We start from the raw sequence: 17490 nt of genomic DNA on the forward strand, positions 1-17490 counted from the left end.
TGAGGCAAAGATGGGTATGTGGAGCTAGATTTCAGATCAGCCAAGATCTTTCTGAATGGCGGGACAGACTCCAGAGCTGAACAGTCGTCTCGTGTTTCTAGTTTCCCATTTAATTTAAAAAAAAAAACTCTTTTGATGGACTGGAGTAAATATTAATGCTTGAAAGACCGATTTTAAGTGAAGATAATTTATGTTAAAATGTTTCCTTAAGAACTATTCCATGCTGTGGCATCAGTGTTCAGACTAATAAAATCCTTTTTTTTGTATTTTTTATTTGAACTAAAAAGAGGGGGATGGATGGAGAGACATCAGGAAGTGTCAAATTGACCTTGAGCAAACCACCAATAATCTGGATCCACCTTGGACTTGTTTGACCAGTTCAGAGGAGTGTCAAGAGAATACAGTTTGGCCAAGTGATTCCAATCCAACATCTGCTGTAACCAGCTTAATCAAAGACCTCAGCCTCACTGATCGAAATGGCCATCCATCTGCACCTCCCAGCAAACGGCAGTGTAGATCGTTTTCAGATGAACTATCAAGCTGTCGGTCACTGTGGAAACCTAGCGGGTCAAAGGTGTGGACTCCAGTGGATAAACGACGCTGTCACAGTGGGAGCAGTGTGCAACATTGTTCAAATGGGGTATCTACAATGCAGAGGAGCTCAAGTTTTAGTCTGCCTTCAAGATCCAATGTCTTTTCTTTCTCGTATGAACCCTTGGCCACCAGTAACAGGTCCGTATGCCCCCGGAAGCAAGGCTTGTGGACTTCACCCACTTTTGGAAGGTTTCAAGATGACCTGTGTCCTGCTTCCAGTTCAGATGCGTCCGGGGTCAACCTCCTGCGACCTCTTTCTGTATCTCACGAGCAGATATCTGTGCTGGAGCTCAGCATGCCGTCCAACACGGGTAAGTCTGCTGCAAACGCAGAGCCTGCACAGCCGAAAAGCCAACTCCTCCGATGCCGGTCACAGCCGTGCGTCCACAATGATCAGAAAGTTGGGATGAAACGTCGCAGACCAGAAGAAGAACAAAGACCATCGCTTGACCTTGCCAAGATGACTCAGGTATGAGGTGTCACTGCGGCAAACTCTAGGCTTAGGCTGACTTTCATTTTCAACTCCCTTTCCCACTAAAATCACACACAAATTAGTAATAATGGATCATAAATCACATTGATATATACTATTTCCCTATCCCCACATGAGGATATAAACATATTGGTGTGTATTATGCTGCAGTATTGATGGCAAAACTGTTAGCATCTTCTATCACTACTCTTATGAAACTGACAGCAACCTCTGGTGCTTGCACATGTTCAGTTCAACATGGAAATTACTGTCAGTGATTCTATGCTTCTCTATCAGGTATACTGTTGAAGGGAGCCCAGACTACAATCAATTAGAAATCACTTGAGTCTTGCTGTAAAAACTCTTCAAACATTTTACCCCCTGTTGAGTGAGCTGCAACTAGGTTCTTAGTGGTCTACTAAGTTCATAACTACTGTGAAACAATCTTACTGGCCCTAAATTACTAATTTTTATTTGTGGAATGATACATTTCTCCCTTGTGATTTAAGAAAAATAAATAAATTCCACTTAATTTCAAAATTGGTTTGAGAAAGTTTATTGACATCATAAACTTCCAACTATGTGCATGTCCCAATCATTTATTTTGCAATCTGTACATATTAAATTAAAAGTGAAGGACTTTGATGATTTTTGTTTACAATTTGCTGTCAGTGAAAATGCTTCAATGTGATTCGCTACTTATTTTGCTTGATAACATTGCTATTGTTGGATGCTTTGACTCGGAACAAAATTCAAACTGCTGTCAGGAAAGGGGAAATCCACACTTCCGATATTGCTAGATCTTTGTACAAGGTTCGGATCTGACTGCAAAATCCAGCCCATTTGCTGTGACTTGTGTCAAATCTGACTATGTAAAACAGATATATTGTGGTGGGAGATCATTTGACATTTTTTACAAGATTACAAAGAATGATGCTCTCTTTGAAATTCAATCTTATACACAATTACATTTTAATAGGAAAAAAAAAGCTGACTGAAGAGTGAAAGTATGGGGATCAGTATTTTTGTAAGAACACTTGCGGAGGACATGAATAGATCGGACAACATGTTAAAGAAGCTGCAACATTTCCCTTGCCCCATTTTTGAGCTTAGTTTCCATGCTGCGAAGGAACTGTCTTCAGCATAAAACACATTTTTACCTCACTCAACCACTTGTGCCTCTTAAATGAGGTCTGCTGCCTTGTGTGCAGTCAGAATTGTTTCATTTGACTCAGCTTTGTGACTTCATGTGAAATTAAGCTGGGTTGATTGTTCCTGGATTGGCCTAAGTTTCTGAAGCCAACCTGAGACCATTAAAAGTCGAGCATAAAAACACAATGCCAAAGATCTCATGCACGTTTTGATCTGGTAATGATTAAGCAGGAAGTGGAGGGATTGAGCCAACGATCAAATCATCAATGACCCAGAAAGTCTATACCTGATCCCAGCGACAATGAGTAATGCTTCACAAAACCATATTCACTTTTCTTTCAAAACATCTGCCATATTTTAATATATTCTATTGAGATATCATGAAAGAAATGCGGTCAGTGATGGAGGGGGTTGTGTAAAGTGATTCCCAGAAGGGATTCCTCACATTTCCAGTTGGTTTTTTTCCATTTGGAGTTTTTTCTGGGCATAATGTGAATAGGGCTTTAAACTAAGAGAGGAGAAGGAAGATGCAGGTGATTGGTGAAAAAGGGTGGGATTTTATGGCCATTCACTGGCAGGATCTTCAGTCCTGCCATCAGTGCAGCCTTGCTGTGGCTTTCATGGTGGTGAAAGTGCGTTTAACAGGAATCCCTGTTAACAGTGGCGGGACTAGAAGATCCTGCCACCAGTCACTAGCGAGCTACCTTCCGCCTTCAGCTCTTTCATCAGTGACCTTCCCTCCATCACAAGAGTGGGGATGATTCATTGATGCACAATATTCAGCATCATTCATGATTCCTTAGACACTGAAGCAGTCCTTGTCCATATGCAGCATGGCCTGGATAACGTTCAGGCTTGGGCTGAGAAGAGGTAAGTAAAATTCATACCACTCCAGTGCCAGGCAATGATCCTCTCAAACAAGAATGTTTTTTTACCATCTCTCCATGAGATTCGATGGCATTACCATCGCTGAATTCCCCCCATTATCAATATCTTGGAGGTTACCATTGACCAGAAATTGAACTGAATCAGCTATATAAATATAGTGGCTACAAGAGTAGGTCAGTAGCTGGGAACTCTAAGGTAAGTATCTCACCTCCTGACTCCCCAAAGCCTGTCCACCACCTATAAAGTACAAGTCAGTAGTGTAATGGAAGTACGCAGCTTCAACAACACCCAAGAAGCTTGGCAACATCCTGGACAAAGCAGCCTACTTGATCGGCACCCCACAAGCAACCTTAAACATTCACTCACTCCACCAACAATGCACAGTGGCAGCAGTGTGCACCATCAACAGGATGTACTGCCACAACTCACCAAAGCTCTTTCCAAAACTGTGACCTCTACCACCTAGAAGGACTACTAAATTATCTCCCAAGCCACACACCATCCTCATTTGGCAATATATCGCTGTTGCTTTACTGTTGCTGGGTCAAAATCCTGGAATTGCCTTCCTAATGGCATGGTGGGTGTACCTACACCACAGGCATTGCAGGGGTTCAAGGATGCAGTTCTCCACCACCTTCTTGAGAGCAATTAAGTATGGGCAATAGATGCTGGCCTAGCCAGCAGCACCCACATCTGTGAAGGAATAATAAAAATTCCAAGACGTACAACATTTCAAAAAGTCACAGAATGGAAAAGCAGGCCAGGTAACCCTGAAAAGAAAGTATGACATAAGATTAGTAATGAGAGAGGATCTTTGCTCAGAAGATCAGGAAGTAGAGTCAGTCTGGGTGGAGATTATGACTAGCAAGAGTCAGAAAACACTGGTGGGAGCTCTTTATAGGCTCCTTAATAGTAGCTATACTGTTGGACAGAGCATTAAACAAGAAAGTATTGAAGTTTGTAATAAAGGTAATGTAACAATTATAACTTTATTCTTCATATGTACTGGACCAATTGAATTGGAAAAGGTAGTCTTAAAGATGTGTTTGTGGAATTCTTTTATGACAGGTTCTTGGAACAATACATTGTAGAACTAATTAGGGATAATATTATTTTACATCTAGTATTGCGCAATGAGTCACTGTTAATTGGTATTTTTGCATAGTAACCTATCTGCTGGGAAATAGTGATCATAATAAATTCCATATTAAATTAGAAAGTGACATTCTCCAATCACAAATAAGAATCTTAAACTTAAAGTTAGTTACCTAGGTTTGCGGAGAGCACTGGCCAAGGTTGATTGGGCAAATAGACAAAGCGATATATATACTCAGTAGGAAACATTTTAAACAAACAATTCAAAATTTTCAATAAAGTTATATTCAGCAACAAAACAAAGCTCACCAAGAAAGATTCATCCATGGCTTACGGAATAAGTTAAGGATAATATTTCATTTAAAGAAGAAGCTTAAAATGTAGCAAAGAATAGTCATACATTTGAGGATTGGAAGTGTTTTAGAAACCAGTAAAGGGCTACTAAAAAGTAGATAAGGGATGAAAATAGAATGAGTCTAAACTCACGAGGAATATTAAAATAGATTGTAAGAGCTCTTACAAGAATACAAAAAGGATAATGTTTAAAATACTGAGATCCAAAACCCCACTAATTGTGGATATGACCATAACATGTGGACATGGTTAGCTGGTCCTCCTTTACACCTCTCACATTTATCTTCGACCTCTGTGATGATTTCCTGTGCCATATGGACCCTATGTACTATCCTGAATTGTATTAAGCGCATCCTAGCACATGAAGATGAGGTATTGACCCTGCGCATAATTTCACCTCACCGTCCCCGTTCCAGTTCCATATCCAACTCTTCCTCCCACTTTTGTTTTATTTCTTCAATCGGTGTTTTCTTTGAGTCCATCAGCCATCTATCAATGTTAGTAATTTTCCCATCTCCCAACTCATCTGGCTGCAAGAGCAATTTATCAAGGAGGTTGTTATCTGGTAGTCGAGGGAAAGCGGACTCCTTATTCACCAAATTTCATAATTGAATATATTTAAACTTTTCCTCCTTCTGCATTATGTGTTTCTCCGTCAATTCTTTAAATCTACCTTCTAAGAATAAGTCTTCACCTGTCTTAATCCCCTTTTAAATGGTGTGGCCAATCTTGCCATGGTGATTCGGGGCCTCTTGAGGTAGTTTTTGGAGTGTTAGAAATACCAGGACTAATCGAAGGGAAAAGAGCCGATGTGGTGACCTTTGCCTCATTGATTGCCCAGAGGTGAATTTTATTGGAATGGAAGTCAGAAGATCCACCAGAAATATTGACACGGTTAGGGAATCCTGTGGCATTCCTTAAAGTTTGCTCAGATGGGGAATTCTGGATGAGATGGAAGCTGTTCTTGTCTCTATTTACAGATCTATTTGTTGCCAGCGGGTAAAGGGAGGGGGTAGGGAAGATGGGATAAGGGGAGGGGAAAAGGAACTGGTTTAATGGAAATAAGAGAAAAAAAATCAAAAATTAGGATTGTATTTTGTTATTGATTGATTGTTTGTATGTATGTTGTTATGATATCCTTATTTGAATAAAAACACATTTTTTAAAGTATATGAGAAGGAAGAGAGTAGCTAAAGTAAGCATTAGTCCTTGGGAAGGAAGAGGCAGGAGAAATTATCATGGGAAATGAGAAGATGGAAGAGTGATTGAACAAATGTTGTTTGTCTATTTTCGTGGTAGAAGACCAAGAAACCAAAAATAGTGGCTCACAAGTGAGAAAATTAAGATTATTAATATCAGCAGAGAAAAAGTATTGGAAAACTTAAAATCTGCCAACTCCCCAGAAACTATTGGCCTATCCCCTGTCTAAAAGAGAGAGCTGCAGAGATTTTGCAGAACTTCCTAAATTCTGGAACAATCCCAGTGAATAGAAAGTTAGTATATGTAATACTGCTATTCAAGAAAGAAAGGAGAGAGAAATCTGGGAACTACAAGCGAGTTAGCCTGACAGCAGCCATCAGGAATGTGCCAGAATCTATTATTAAGCAACTAGATTTTGACAGCTGTGGATAATCTTTTATCAAGATTATGGGTGGATAAGATGGACAAAGGAAAGCAGTTCCCTTTAGCTGATGGTATAAGCACTAGGGGACACAGATTTAAGGTATTGGGCAAGAGATCCAGGAGGGACATGAGGAAGGAAAATCAGAGTGTGATCAGACAAAGTTAACAAGCTTTTACAAAAGTGACATTGTGGTGAATTAATTATAATTTTTTGAGGGGTAGATAAAGCAGAGCCAATAGATGTAGTTTATTTTGATTTCTAAAAGTCATCTGATTAAGTTATTATGCACAATGAGGTCTCATGGAATTGGGATATATGGATAGATGATTGGTTAATGGGCAGGAAGCAAAGAGGGATAAATGGGGTATTTCAAAAGCTGCAAGGTGAGCACTGGACCCTCTATCAGTTCTCACCTCAACCTCCCTTGCTCCAAGGAAAACCGAGAACAATGCCATCCCCTCTAACCTTGTAGCTAAAATCACTCACCCCAGGAACCATGCTGGAAAATCTGCATATATTCAGAGAGGGCCTTCGTGACCTCATACAAGCAACACAGGAAGTTGGCATGAAGGTACAGCAAGCAATCAGGAAGGCATGTTAACCTTTTAGTGCGAGGGGATTGGAGCACAGAAATAAGGATGTTAACAATTGGACATGGGGCTTTAGTGAGACCACATCTGGAATACAGTGTGCAGTTTTGGTCTCCGTGTTTAAGGAAGGATATACCTGTACTGGATGCGGTCCAATGAAGGTTAGTATATTGATTCATGGGATGTTAGGGTTGTGGAGCTCCATCGCTGAATATATTTTAGGCTGGGGTAGACGGAGTTTTGGTATCTCAGGGAATCAAGGGGTATGGGGAGCAGGTGAGAAAAGAGAATTGAGCTCAAGATCAGCCATGATTGTATTGAAGGTGGAGCGGGCCCATCGGCCATATGGTTTATTCCTGCACCTATTTCTTATGTTTTTATGACATTTTGCACCTTTAACAAATTCCCCACATATTTTGTATTTAAGGAGCATTTTTAAAATTATGATTTGAGGTATTGCGTTTGCAGGTTTTTCACTTCTGTTATTTTTGAATAATCGTCTACATTTTGTAATATCCCTAAACATCTTGTTGTTAACTGTTGTCAGATAAACTTCATACCCGACTAAATAAATGAAGCTTCGGAGGACCTAGGGCATTCCTGAGATTCAGCCAGTTTGTCTGCACCTTATGGGTAGGGATATTCCAGTCACACCCTCCCCGAGACCGGAAATTCCCGGTCAACACACCTTTAAATGATCCGTCAAATGTTCCGTCCTGCCTGCGACAATTCCTGCAATGAGCTGGACTGGAAAATTTACCCCTATGTCTTTGAGGCTTATCTGAATATTCAAGTTCATAAAATATTCTTGAAATTGGGGAAAATCCTTTTCATGTCAAGAAAGATGTCATTGTATTTGGTGATATTTGGGCGGCACGATGGCACAGTGGTTAGCACTGCTGCCTCACATCTCCAGGGACCCGGGTTCAATTCCGGCTTTGGCTGACTGTGTGGATTTTGCACTTCCTCCCTGTGTTTACATGAACTTCATCTGGGTGACCTGATTTCCTCAACGATGTGCAGGTTAAGTGGATTGGCCATGCTAAAATGTCCCCTTAGTGTCCAAAGATGTTAGATGGGGTAACTGGGTTGGTGGGCCTGGGGTAGGGTGCTTTTTCAGAGGGTCAGTGCAGAGTCGATGGGCCGAATGACCTACACCTGCACTGTCGGAACATCTTCTATTTACTAACTCATTGCTGCTACTGAAGCTCGAAGGGGCTTTTTAAAAAAATTACTTTATCAGAGTTACAAAGCCAGAGATCAGAGTGTGGACAGGGGCAAACCCCTAATCCAGCTCCTTCCCTGCTCCAAAATCCAATTCAAATTGAATCCAATTCATGGTCCCCACAAGAGAGACATACCAGGCATTACACCTGGCCTCTCGGTCCTTTTCGTATAAGGGAAGGGCTGCTCGGTTATTAGACAATTAACTGCTGTTCAGAAAACATAGCAAAATTCACCACTTACTACTGTTTGATGATTTTAATATTAACCTCTTTGTTTGCTAACACACTTTGCACTTTCCAATTTTTTCCCTTTTTCCTTATTGTTTTTTGCTACAATATGAGCCTATAGCTGCCCATTCGTGCACTACCCATTTAATTACAGTTAGCCCAGGCGGTGAGGAGGTTACTTGGCAATAGGTGGTGGTGGGGAGTGGGGGGGTTGGTGGTTAAGTGGGGGGGGGGGGGGGGGGGGCGTGATTTGGGGAAGATTGGAGGAGTCAAAGGATGCTGTACACATGTTCTGCTTTTCCCCCTAACTCAAGGTCACTAAGGCTGATTGTCGTACTTTAACTGCATTGAAAGTGATACGTTTATTTACCGAGCCATTGGAGAAACTGCCCAGAACATTTTCCCCGCAGTTTACATGTCATCATTCCATCACAAATATATTTCAATTAAGAAATACACCTAGAAGTAGGAAAGAGATTTCCCGAAGTGTCAAAAGTCTTGTTGGGCAGAAATATTTCTCACTTCATAGCCAATAAATTTAATTTAATTAAGATGGTATTAACGGAATAATATGATTGAAAGTTCCGCAATAGCGGTGTGTTTTACATATACTTGTGCTGTTTACGTATCTATATATAAAGTAATTATGTTTGCGAGCAGATCTTGCAGTGAATTAGCTTGTTCTTTGTGTATGACTCGTGCTTACAACAGACGCGTTTTATTGAGTCAGGGTTACTTACACAGTGGGATTTTTAGGCACACACTAAATAGGTTTTAATCAATATCTATGGTGTAAGGCACTTGGAGATTCTTGTGCAACCCCTTAGGAAACAAATTGCTGTCTTATCACAGCAAACAGAAATGGGCAGCATTGTCATGTAATCAATTGTGAGCTGACCTTTCTGCAGTTACTGAATACTTATCAACTTGTTACGGTGATCATTGAAACATAGACACTGGAAGGCGTTGACTGAGCAATATGTTTGTCTCTTCAACTCCAATGGTTGTGTAAAAGGATTAATGATATAGGTGACAATGCTATTTGCAAAGGCCATCAAATGCACAGTGACAACACTAAATGTTCTACACATGATTAACATACAATGATTTCAATCCAGTAACCTAATGCAAACTGGAACCTGTTGGAATTTTAGCTTAACTGAAGCACTGCTACATGCCTCACACCATGGAATTAGAATTTTGAGATACCAAATTTAGTGCAGCACAGAAAGGAATTTAATAAAATACATTTTTTAACATTTAACATTTGTGACAGATGTTTGAAGTTGTCAGCAACAAACGCTTAAAAGCTTCACCTATTGAAACATTAAATATTGCCGCTCGCAGGTAGGAGTGAATCTCATTCCACAAACATCATGTACAGTAATATAGATCGGCAGCACGATTGCTAGTAAAGTTATGTTTAAAACCCTGCTGGAGACATCATCTATCCTCATCTCTCCTTCTACTTTGTGTTTTATTGTGCAAAGCAGCAGCTCCATAAACTACAAGCTGGGCTGAGGTTGTTGGTCAAGTTAGCACTGAATAATGATCCAGACCTATGACAATAAAAATGAGAGCTACTAAACTATATACTGTATGACTGTCTCTCACTGTATCCTTTCTGTGTTGTGGCAGTTACTTAGACTGTTTTACAGTGCCTATTTTGGATTCCTTGTTATAATGCATACTTACTTTCTGTTTTTATTTATTTGGATTGTGTGCAGCATGCGAGAGGGACATATTTCACTCGAATGTGAGTTGTTGAGGCACATTTTTCCCCAACATTTTTCTTGTTTGTGTGTCTCCATGAATCCTTTACAGTTGTGAAGTGTATGCTCCCGCTGTGTTTCTGTAGGATAAAGTGGACTTCATGAGTTTTGCATGGACCTGGACTTTACGCTCCCTTGCCAGTGGCTCTGAAGGCAGGGGACTCAAAGTCCAGCGAGTAGCCTGCCACTGCCTACCCGCCCCCTCTGTTCTGTCTGAAATTGTACAGGGGATGGTGTTCCACCCTTGGAGCTACTGAGGCTCTATGACGTGTTCAATTAATGCTGCTTAAGAGGCTCCTCCAGTCCCCTGCCACTATTTTGCCCACAGCAGAAGTAAGCCCACACCAGGTGGGTAGCCCAGCATCTTTTGCTGCACAAACCGCTGTCAGCCAAAGAGGATCCTTTGTGGACCCACTGCCCCCATTGGAGGCACCCTTTTCCCTCCACCCTACCCACCCCGCCAAAGTCATATTTCCCTCCCCACCTGGCACCTCAAACATGGCCACCCACCTTCCTCACTTAGATCTGCCAGCTTGGCCCCAGTGCCACCCTAGACGTACATTAAGTCTGGGCTCCTCTTCATTGGGATTGCCTGTAGTTCCAGCATTGGCTACCACTGCGGCCTGGTGTGGCTGTCAGCTCTATTAAGCAGGACGTCAACCCGAGATAGGGGCAAAAGCTTTGCCTTAAAGCAGCTAACGCTATCCCAGCATTAAATTGCCCTGGGCTTGCCACCGACTTTCTATCACAGTGATTGGAGACCATGGCGGCCTGTAAAGTCCAGTACATGAATTTGTTTTTCTCTGACACAGGATACGTTGCATTCATATGGCATCCCAATGTGGGTACATTACTGAGCCCTGAAATGACTCAGCATGTGGATGTTTGGGCCTGCGGACAAGAATCTGAAGAGAATATCTTTGATCCTGAGTCAGCTCTCAATTGGTCAGGTTATCCAGGTAGCACATGCTGAGGTTAACTCTCAAAGTATTTTCTAAATTGATACAGTTGGGGGGGGAGCTTTGTAAATATTTTCACGTTTACAGACCAACCGCTCTCAATCTAAACGTGTCTATTTTCTTTTTCTCCCTCTCTCGTCACACATCTTTCACTGTTCAGAGGAGTGGGCAGACAGCCTGCTATTAGTCTTTGCTATTGCTGCTGTACAATTAACAGTAATGAGATGTATGAGAGAAGCTGCTGTTTCATTTTACTCTCCCTGTGGAGAACGGCCTTTCTTTTGATCAATAGCGCCGGCAACAACCCAGATGCTATCAGGAACTTTTAGAATGGGAAACATGGTGGCCCATCCTCTGACCTGTCCTGGAAAGCTAATATGCCACACAAACGTAACTGCACAGAATACAGGATGGGAATTAATTTGTGTATCTCATTTAAGGTGGTGAATCAATTTACTCTGCTGATTTGCACTCTGCCGGAACAGCATTAATATAGTCACATCTTCACATCTTTCCGGCAGTGGAACTAGAATAGGATTCTGGACATCAGAGGTATCATTTAATGTCTCTGAAGCCAATGTTAATCTCTTCAATGTCACACAAAGCTTACTAAAGATGCTAGTCTTTGGTTTGCCATTTACAATTCTTCCATAGTTATGGTTATATACAGCTATGGTGTCAATATAGTGCGAAAGGAGGATGTTCAGCCCATCGAGAACATGCTGGCTCTCTGCAGATCTATCCAGTCAGTCCCATTCTGCCATCCTATCCCGGTATCCTATCCAATTTCTTTCAGAAATCATTGATCGTCTCCGCCACCATCACCTTCAGAGACAGCGAGTTCCAATCCCGTTACCACTCGCTGTATAGAGAAAAAAGAGGTTTCCCTCTCATCCCCACTACATTTTGTCCAAAACGTTAAATCTGTATCCCTTAGTACATGTACCATCAGCTAATGGGAACAACTTTTCTGTGTCCATGATAGCTAAGCTTGTCCAGCTCTATCGAATCTCCCCTCTATCTCCTTTGTCCCATGTCCGAGACTTGAGGAGAAGAATCTATTTGGTCCCGAACTGGCTGTCTGGGAAGAATACAAATCCATTTGCCTGGGTTTGCTGTTGTAATGCTGGTGAAGCTATCAGCATTCACTCTAAATACTCTGTGAAAATGATAGCAGGTTCTGACATTCATACATGCGCAATTAAACACAGAAATCCAGAAATTGTTGTCACTGATTCCCGGTTCCACTACGCGGCACTCTGCTGTAGTCCTCGCAGACGGAAATCAATTAGAAATCACTGAATTCCGTCAACTTCCTCTTTTTATGCATGAAAATGTGAAGCCTTCTTGAATGAAGTGTAATTAAGCCTTTAACAGCATAACCAAGTCATATTTCCAGCTGGACAGCCCTTTTGGCTAATTTTACATTTGTGGAATGTTACACCACTTCATTCTCTGATAATGATTCCAAAGATTTAAAAAAACCTGAAGTTTAAAAGATTTTGCCCATACACATTTGAAAAGTATTCTGTTCTGAGGGTCAGGATGAGGAAATCTGTAATTAGGACGGCATTGGAAGACTTGATTTCCAACCCTACAGAACTCTGGGTGCAAAGGTTTTTGGCATTTTATGATTGAGTTCATAGTTGAAGTGAGCAGGGTTTAAATGCAAACTTCTTATTTTTGCCAAAATTCTTCTGCGTGGAACATCTCTCATCCAAATTCTGGTTGCCAGATGGATGTGTGCTTGTAACCATCAAAATTTTAATTCTTAAGGTTTCCTGAAGGTCACTGTAATTCATAACTTCAAACGCATAGCTGCAGCAAGATGTTCTTATAATGATCTACAAGAGCTCACCACGATTCCTTAGGGAACACCTTCCAAACCCATGACCGTTAACATCTAGAAGGACAAAGACACCAGACACATGGGAATGGCCCCATCAGGAAGTTCTCCAAGTCACTCACCAATCTGGCTTAGAAATATATCGCCATTCCATTCTCTGGCACTGGGGCAAAATCCTGGAATTCCCCCCCCTAACAGCACTGTGGATGTACCCACACCACATGACTGCAGCGGTTCAAGAAGGCAGCTCACCACCAACTGCTCCAGGGAAGTTAGGGATGGGGGATAATATGCTGGCCTAGCCAGCAATGCCCCCATCCAATAAGTGAATAAAACAGAATCAAGGAATGATCGCCCCTTGGGATTTTAACAGGGTTCCTTTTTTAATCAGATATGCCTAATCCAATGGACTCCCGTAGCTTTGTCCTGGTCCATAACTGACAATTCTGGCATGCATGACCATGATTTGGTGCAGAATTTCATGGACACTTAAAACCTTTCCCTAACCCATTTAAAAAAACGACACTTGGGGATGATTTTCTTGACCCGTTCGCCGCATTGCAGATCCCATTGTGGTCACTAACTCTCACGGGAGGGCCATAAAGGGATTTGCGCCGGAGAGATCCCAGAATGAGATCTTCCCTGCCTTTTGCCTGCCTGGGCATAATCAGTTTCATGCCCAGTGAGGACGTGAATCTGATTATCATCAATTTGCATGCATTTAAATATGCCTAAAAGATATAACGGCATATCTTCTGGGGTGTCACATGACTTCCCCCCCTCCCCCCCTCCCAATGGCGTGATGTCACACCGGCAAGAATCACTACTGCTCTCCAGCATTCGAGATGACCATACCGGGGGCCCGGAGGCCAGTGTGGCTCCTGGGTGGTCAAAGGCATGGCATGGCAGCACCAACCAGGCACCACCAATCTGGCACTGCCAACCTGGCAGTGGTACTGACTAGATGCCACTGCTGAATTAGCATTAGCACTGCCAGGAGATGGGACATCCAGGGAACCCCATTGGGAGGGAGGAAGATTCCCACTATGTGTGGATGCCAGCTTAGGGGGTGGGGGAGGGGCCTTTACTTCCTTTTTGAGATTGGGACACCCTTTAAAATGGGCTTCCTGATCTCCGTAGAACCGAGCCTACTGACTCTGGGGCCCATGCCACCAGAGTGTCAGTACAAAATACGCCCCCCCCCCCCCCCTGTTTTATTTTGACCAGGTGACAGAAGATCATGCCAGTTTTCAGTCAGAACCTGACCCATTTTGGAAAATTCTGCTCTTAGTATCACATCACATTGTGGTTGCTGTGACATACAATTTGAAAATCACTTTTGCTTGCTGTACAATCATAGGAATCTTAGAATTTACAGTACAGAAGGAGGCCATTCAGCCCATCGCATCTGCACCGGCCCTTGTAAAGAGCACCCGACCTAAGCCCACACCTCCACCCTGTCCCCGTAACTCTATCTAACCTTTTTTGGGACACTATGCTCCATCCATTTAAAGCCGGGATCTTCCCGCTGCCGATTTTCACCCCCTACCCAGCGGTGCACTGTGAGGCCGGCAGGAATCACTTCTGGTCTCCAACATCGGAGACCAGAAGGGATGACCATGCCGGGACGGCCATTGAAGCCTCCATGTGGCCGGGAGCATTGCAGGGCAGTTCCTACCTCCAGAGTGTACTGTGAAAGGGTAGTGGCAGAGCATGAAGAGGCGGGGCATTTGGCAAGCACATAGCGGGGTGTCGCTCTCCTGGAGTGGGGGCATTGGTACCGGCATTTGTAGGGGAGCATGAGGTGGGGGGGGGGACCCTTTGGGAGAGCCAGCAATCCATGGGGAGGCGGGCAGGAAGAGAGGTGGTTGATGGCGGCGAGCATGATGGTGGGGGATGGCGGGGGGACTGTGAAGCCGGGCTTGTTGGCATCCTCTGGTCCGCACCTCACTTCGGCAGGTTTCACCCCTGGTTCCAAAAAAATGATTAAGTGCGAGTGGATTGTGATGAGAATTGCGTCGGACCAGCCAACGGGATTTGCACCTGGCACTGGAGTCTCCCAAAATGTCCACACGCCGGCATATAAACGCTGGAGTTTTACTCCAGAGATTCCTGTAAAACAGTTGAGCTAATTCAATGCCCTTCAGGGGGCTAGCAGGGACCGGAGTAAATCTCACAGCTTTAGCTGCGGATACGGGACCTCGCACTTCCGGTTTGGAATCAGCGCATGCGCACGGCTGTGGCCTCCAGTGGCCGTGCCGAGCTCCATGATGGACTCGGACCGCGGAGGCAGACAGAAACATTAGATCCCCCCCCCCCCCCCACCAAGCGGCCGTGTGCCCGAGCATCTAACCGCACGGATCTAACCCCTGGCCGCCTATAGGGTTCTCCCCCTGCCCCCCCCGGTGGCCGATCCTCCCCGCCCCACGGACTGAGTGCGCAGCCGCCACGCCAGCATCCAGACCGGCAATACCAGGTTAGTTCTACGGCGTTGGGAACTCCGCGGGTCGGGAGCGGAGGATCGCTGGGCTGGCATCTGTCAATGGGTCCCCAGCCGTGCCATACTCCGTGATCACGCCAATTCTCGTGCCCCGGAGAATCGCCGGAACAGAGCTGGGCCCGATTTTGGCGTGAAAGTGGATTCTCTGCCCCCGCACCGAACGCGATTTCTGCGCGGGGCTGCGGAGAATCCAGCCCCTGTTTTCCGAAATGACACTAGTGGATCTTTTGGGAGAATTCTGCCCCGGATCTTTGTAAAATAATTGCATCATTATGGACATGCATATGATGAGCTGTGTTTTGCTTAGATTGTTTTCTTCGTTTTTTAGGAACACTGGAGATGCCATTTGGCAAAGTATAAACAGAATAATGACTTGACCTCGTACAACCCCAGTGGTTTCTGACAAATGTATGCTATGTAGGCTGAATGAATCAGACTGTTTAAACATTGTACTTTTCTTGAGAATTTTGTTATTCACACGATGGCCACATGTTTGATTTGTTACATTAGCTATTTTATTGCTAAAGTAAATAGATAAAACCTGTTGCTGTCATTCTATCACTAAGCATATATTCTCTGAAGTCATCTTCAAAATGAATCCAAATAGCCAAAAGGCACTTTGCAATATTTAGATTTGTGGGAGTCAGTAAGTCTGCCAACTTGGGAATTTTTCCTTTTGAATCAGTTCAAGCTGCTCTGAGCCAAATGCAGAGACTCACCAACTAGGTTCCAACTTCTCATCAAAAGAGCACCTCGCAACCCGTCCCCCCCCAAACCAAATCGTAATGCTACAGTATCTGAAAGAAAACAACATGAAACAATCTTCACAAGACTACTCACATTCAGTTTCCTCTTTGCCGAGGAAATATTGTCCCTTTTAAGTTGTGTCATGCATTGCTGCAGGACCTAGTGCCTGAATTTCCGTAAATACAGAGATCACCTTCAGCATAGCCAAAATGGTGTCAGAGACCCAATTCTGCAAGTCCCGGCCCCGATCATGGCATCGATCAATTTAGTTTGGGGAAGAGGGGTGGTGTTATAGTTTGCACATCTGTAGTTCACAGAGGAAGCTGCATGTAGAAGTGTAGCTTACTTCAAACAGATCCAATTTCTGCTAATGGGATGGCCAAAGCATGACTTGGGGCTTTACAATTTTCAGGGGAAGTTTTAAAGCTGCCACAATTCTATGGAGAGGTGGGGTACACTTTTGGAGAGGCTAGGGGCGCAATTCTCCCATCGGGAGACTAAGTCCCGACGCCGGAGTGAAAACCGGAGTGTTTCACTCCGCCGTTGGAGGCTGTTCCCAGCCCCCTATTCTCCCGCCCCCGGGGGGCTAGTAGCGGCGCCGCGTCCTTTACGCGCGCCGGGCCTTGGCGCCGCGTAAAAGTGGCACCGCGTAAATGACGCGACCGGTGCCACGTAAATGACGTCACCTGCGCATGCGCGGTTGCTGTCCTCCCCGCGGCCGCCCCGGAAGAAGATGTCGGATGGATCTTGCGGGGCAACGGAGGAAATAAGGTCCTCCTTCAGAGAGGCCGGCCGGCTGATCGGTGGGCAGCGATTGCGGGCCCAGACCCCTTTTGAGCCCCCCCCCCCCTCCCGATGCAGGAACCCCCCCTTGACCCCTCACAGGCCGCCCCCCCAGCGTTCCCATGCTGTTCCCGCCAGCAGCGACCAGGTGTGGATGGCGCCGGCGGGAACCTGTCGTGTTGGGCAGGCCGCTCGGCCCATCCAGGCCGGAGAATCGCCACTTGCCCATTACCAATGGCAAGCGGCGATTCTCCCAGCGGCCAGCCGTGATTCGCGCTGCGCCGGTTTGGTGGGGGTGGGAGAATCGCGTGCGGGCGTCGGGGCGGCATGGCGGGACTCGTGCGGCCCCCAGGCGATTCTCCCACCCGGCGTGGGGGGGGGGGGAGAATTCCGCCCTAGATTCTCTTTGGGATTGTTAAAATTAGGCATGAATGTACGTTAAAAAGTGGATAAACTGATTGGAACTGTCAAGGCATTTAAATCTAATTGGAACTGACAAACCTACTGGAATAGCCAAGCTGTAAAGGCATTTCAAATACCTGCCCTTTGGATTATTTAAACAAAACATGTTGTAGTTTAAAAAAAAAAAAATCACTGCTTTCTATTTTATTCTGTGGGTTGTCATTATAGGATATGAGCTGCTTGACTGATTTCACAACC

At 44.2% G+C, this 17490-nt stretch overlaps 1 protein-coding gene across 7 annotated transcripts in view; it reads left to right on the forward strand.

Annotated features, from left to right (window-relative positions):
* fam53b (family with sequence similarity 53 member B) overlaps nt 1–17490 on the forward strand; it is a 159642-nt gene that overhangs the window by 78534 nt on the left and 63618 nt on the right. For all 7 annotated transcript variants that reach the window (XM_072479256.1, XM_072479260.1, XM_072479261.1 and 4 more), the window contains one exon: nt 288–1063. In XM_072479256.1, the coding sequence (XP_072335357.1) occupies nt 288–1063 (776 nt within the window). The remainder of the gene's footprint in view (nt 1–287; nt 1064–17490) is intronic.

This window comes from Scyliorhinus torazame, chromosome 16, assembly GCF_047496885.1.
Source record: "Scyliorhinus torazame isolate Kashiwa2021f chromosome 16, sScyTor2.1, whole genome shotgun sequence".
NCBI classification, from domain to species: domain Eukaryota; kingdom Metazoa; phylum Chordata; class Chondrichthyes; order Carcharhiniformes; family Scyliorhinidae; genus Scyliorhinus; species Scyliorhinus torazame.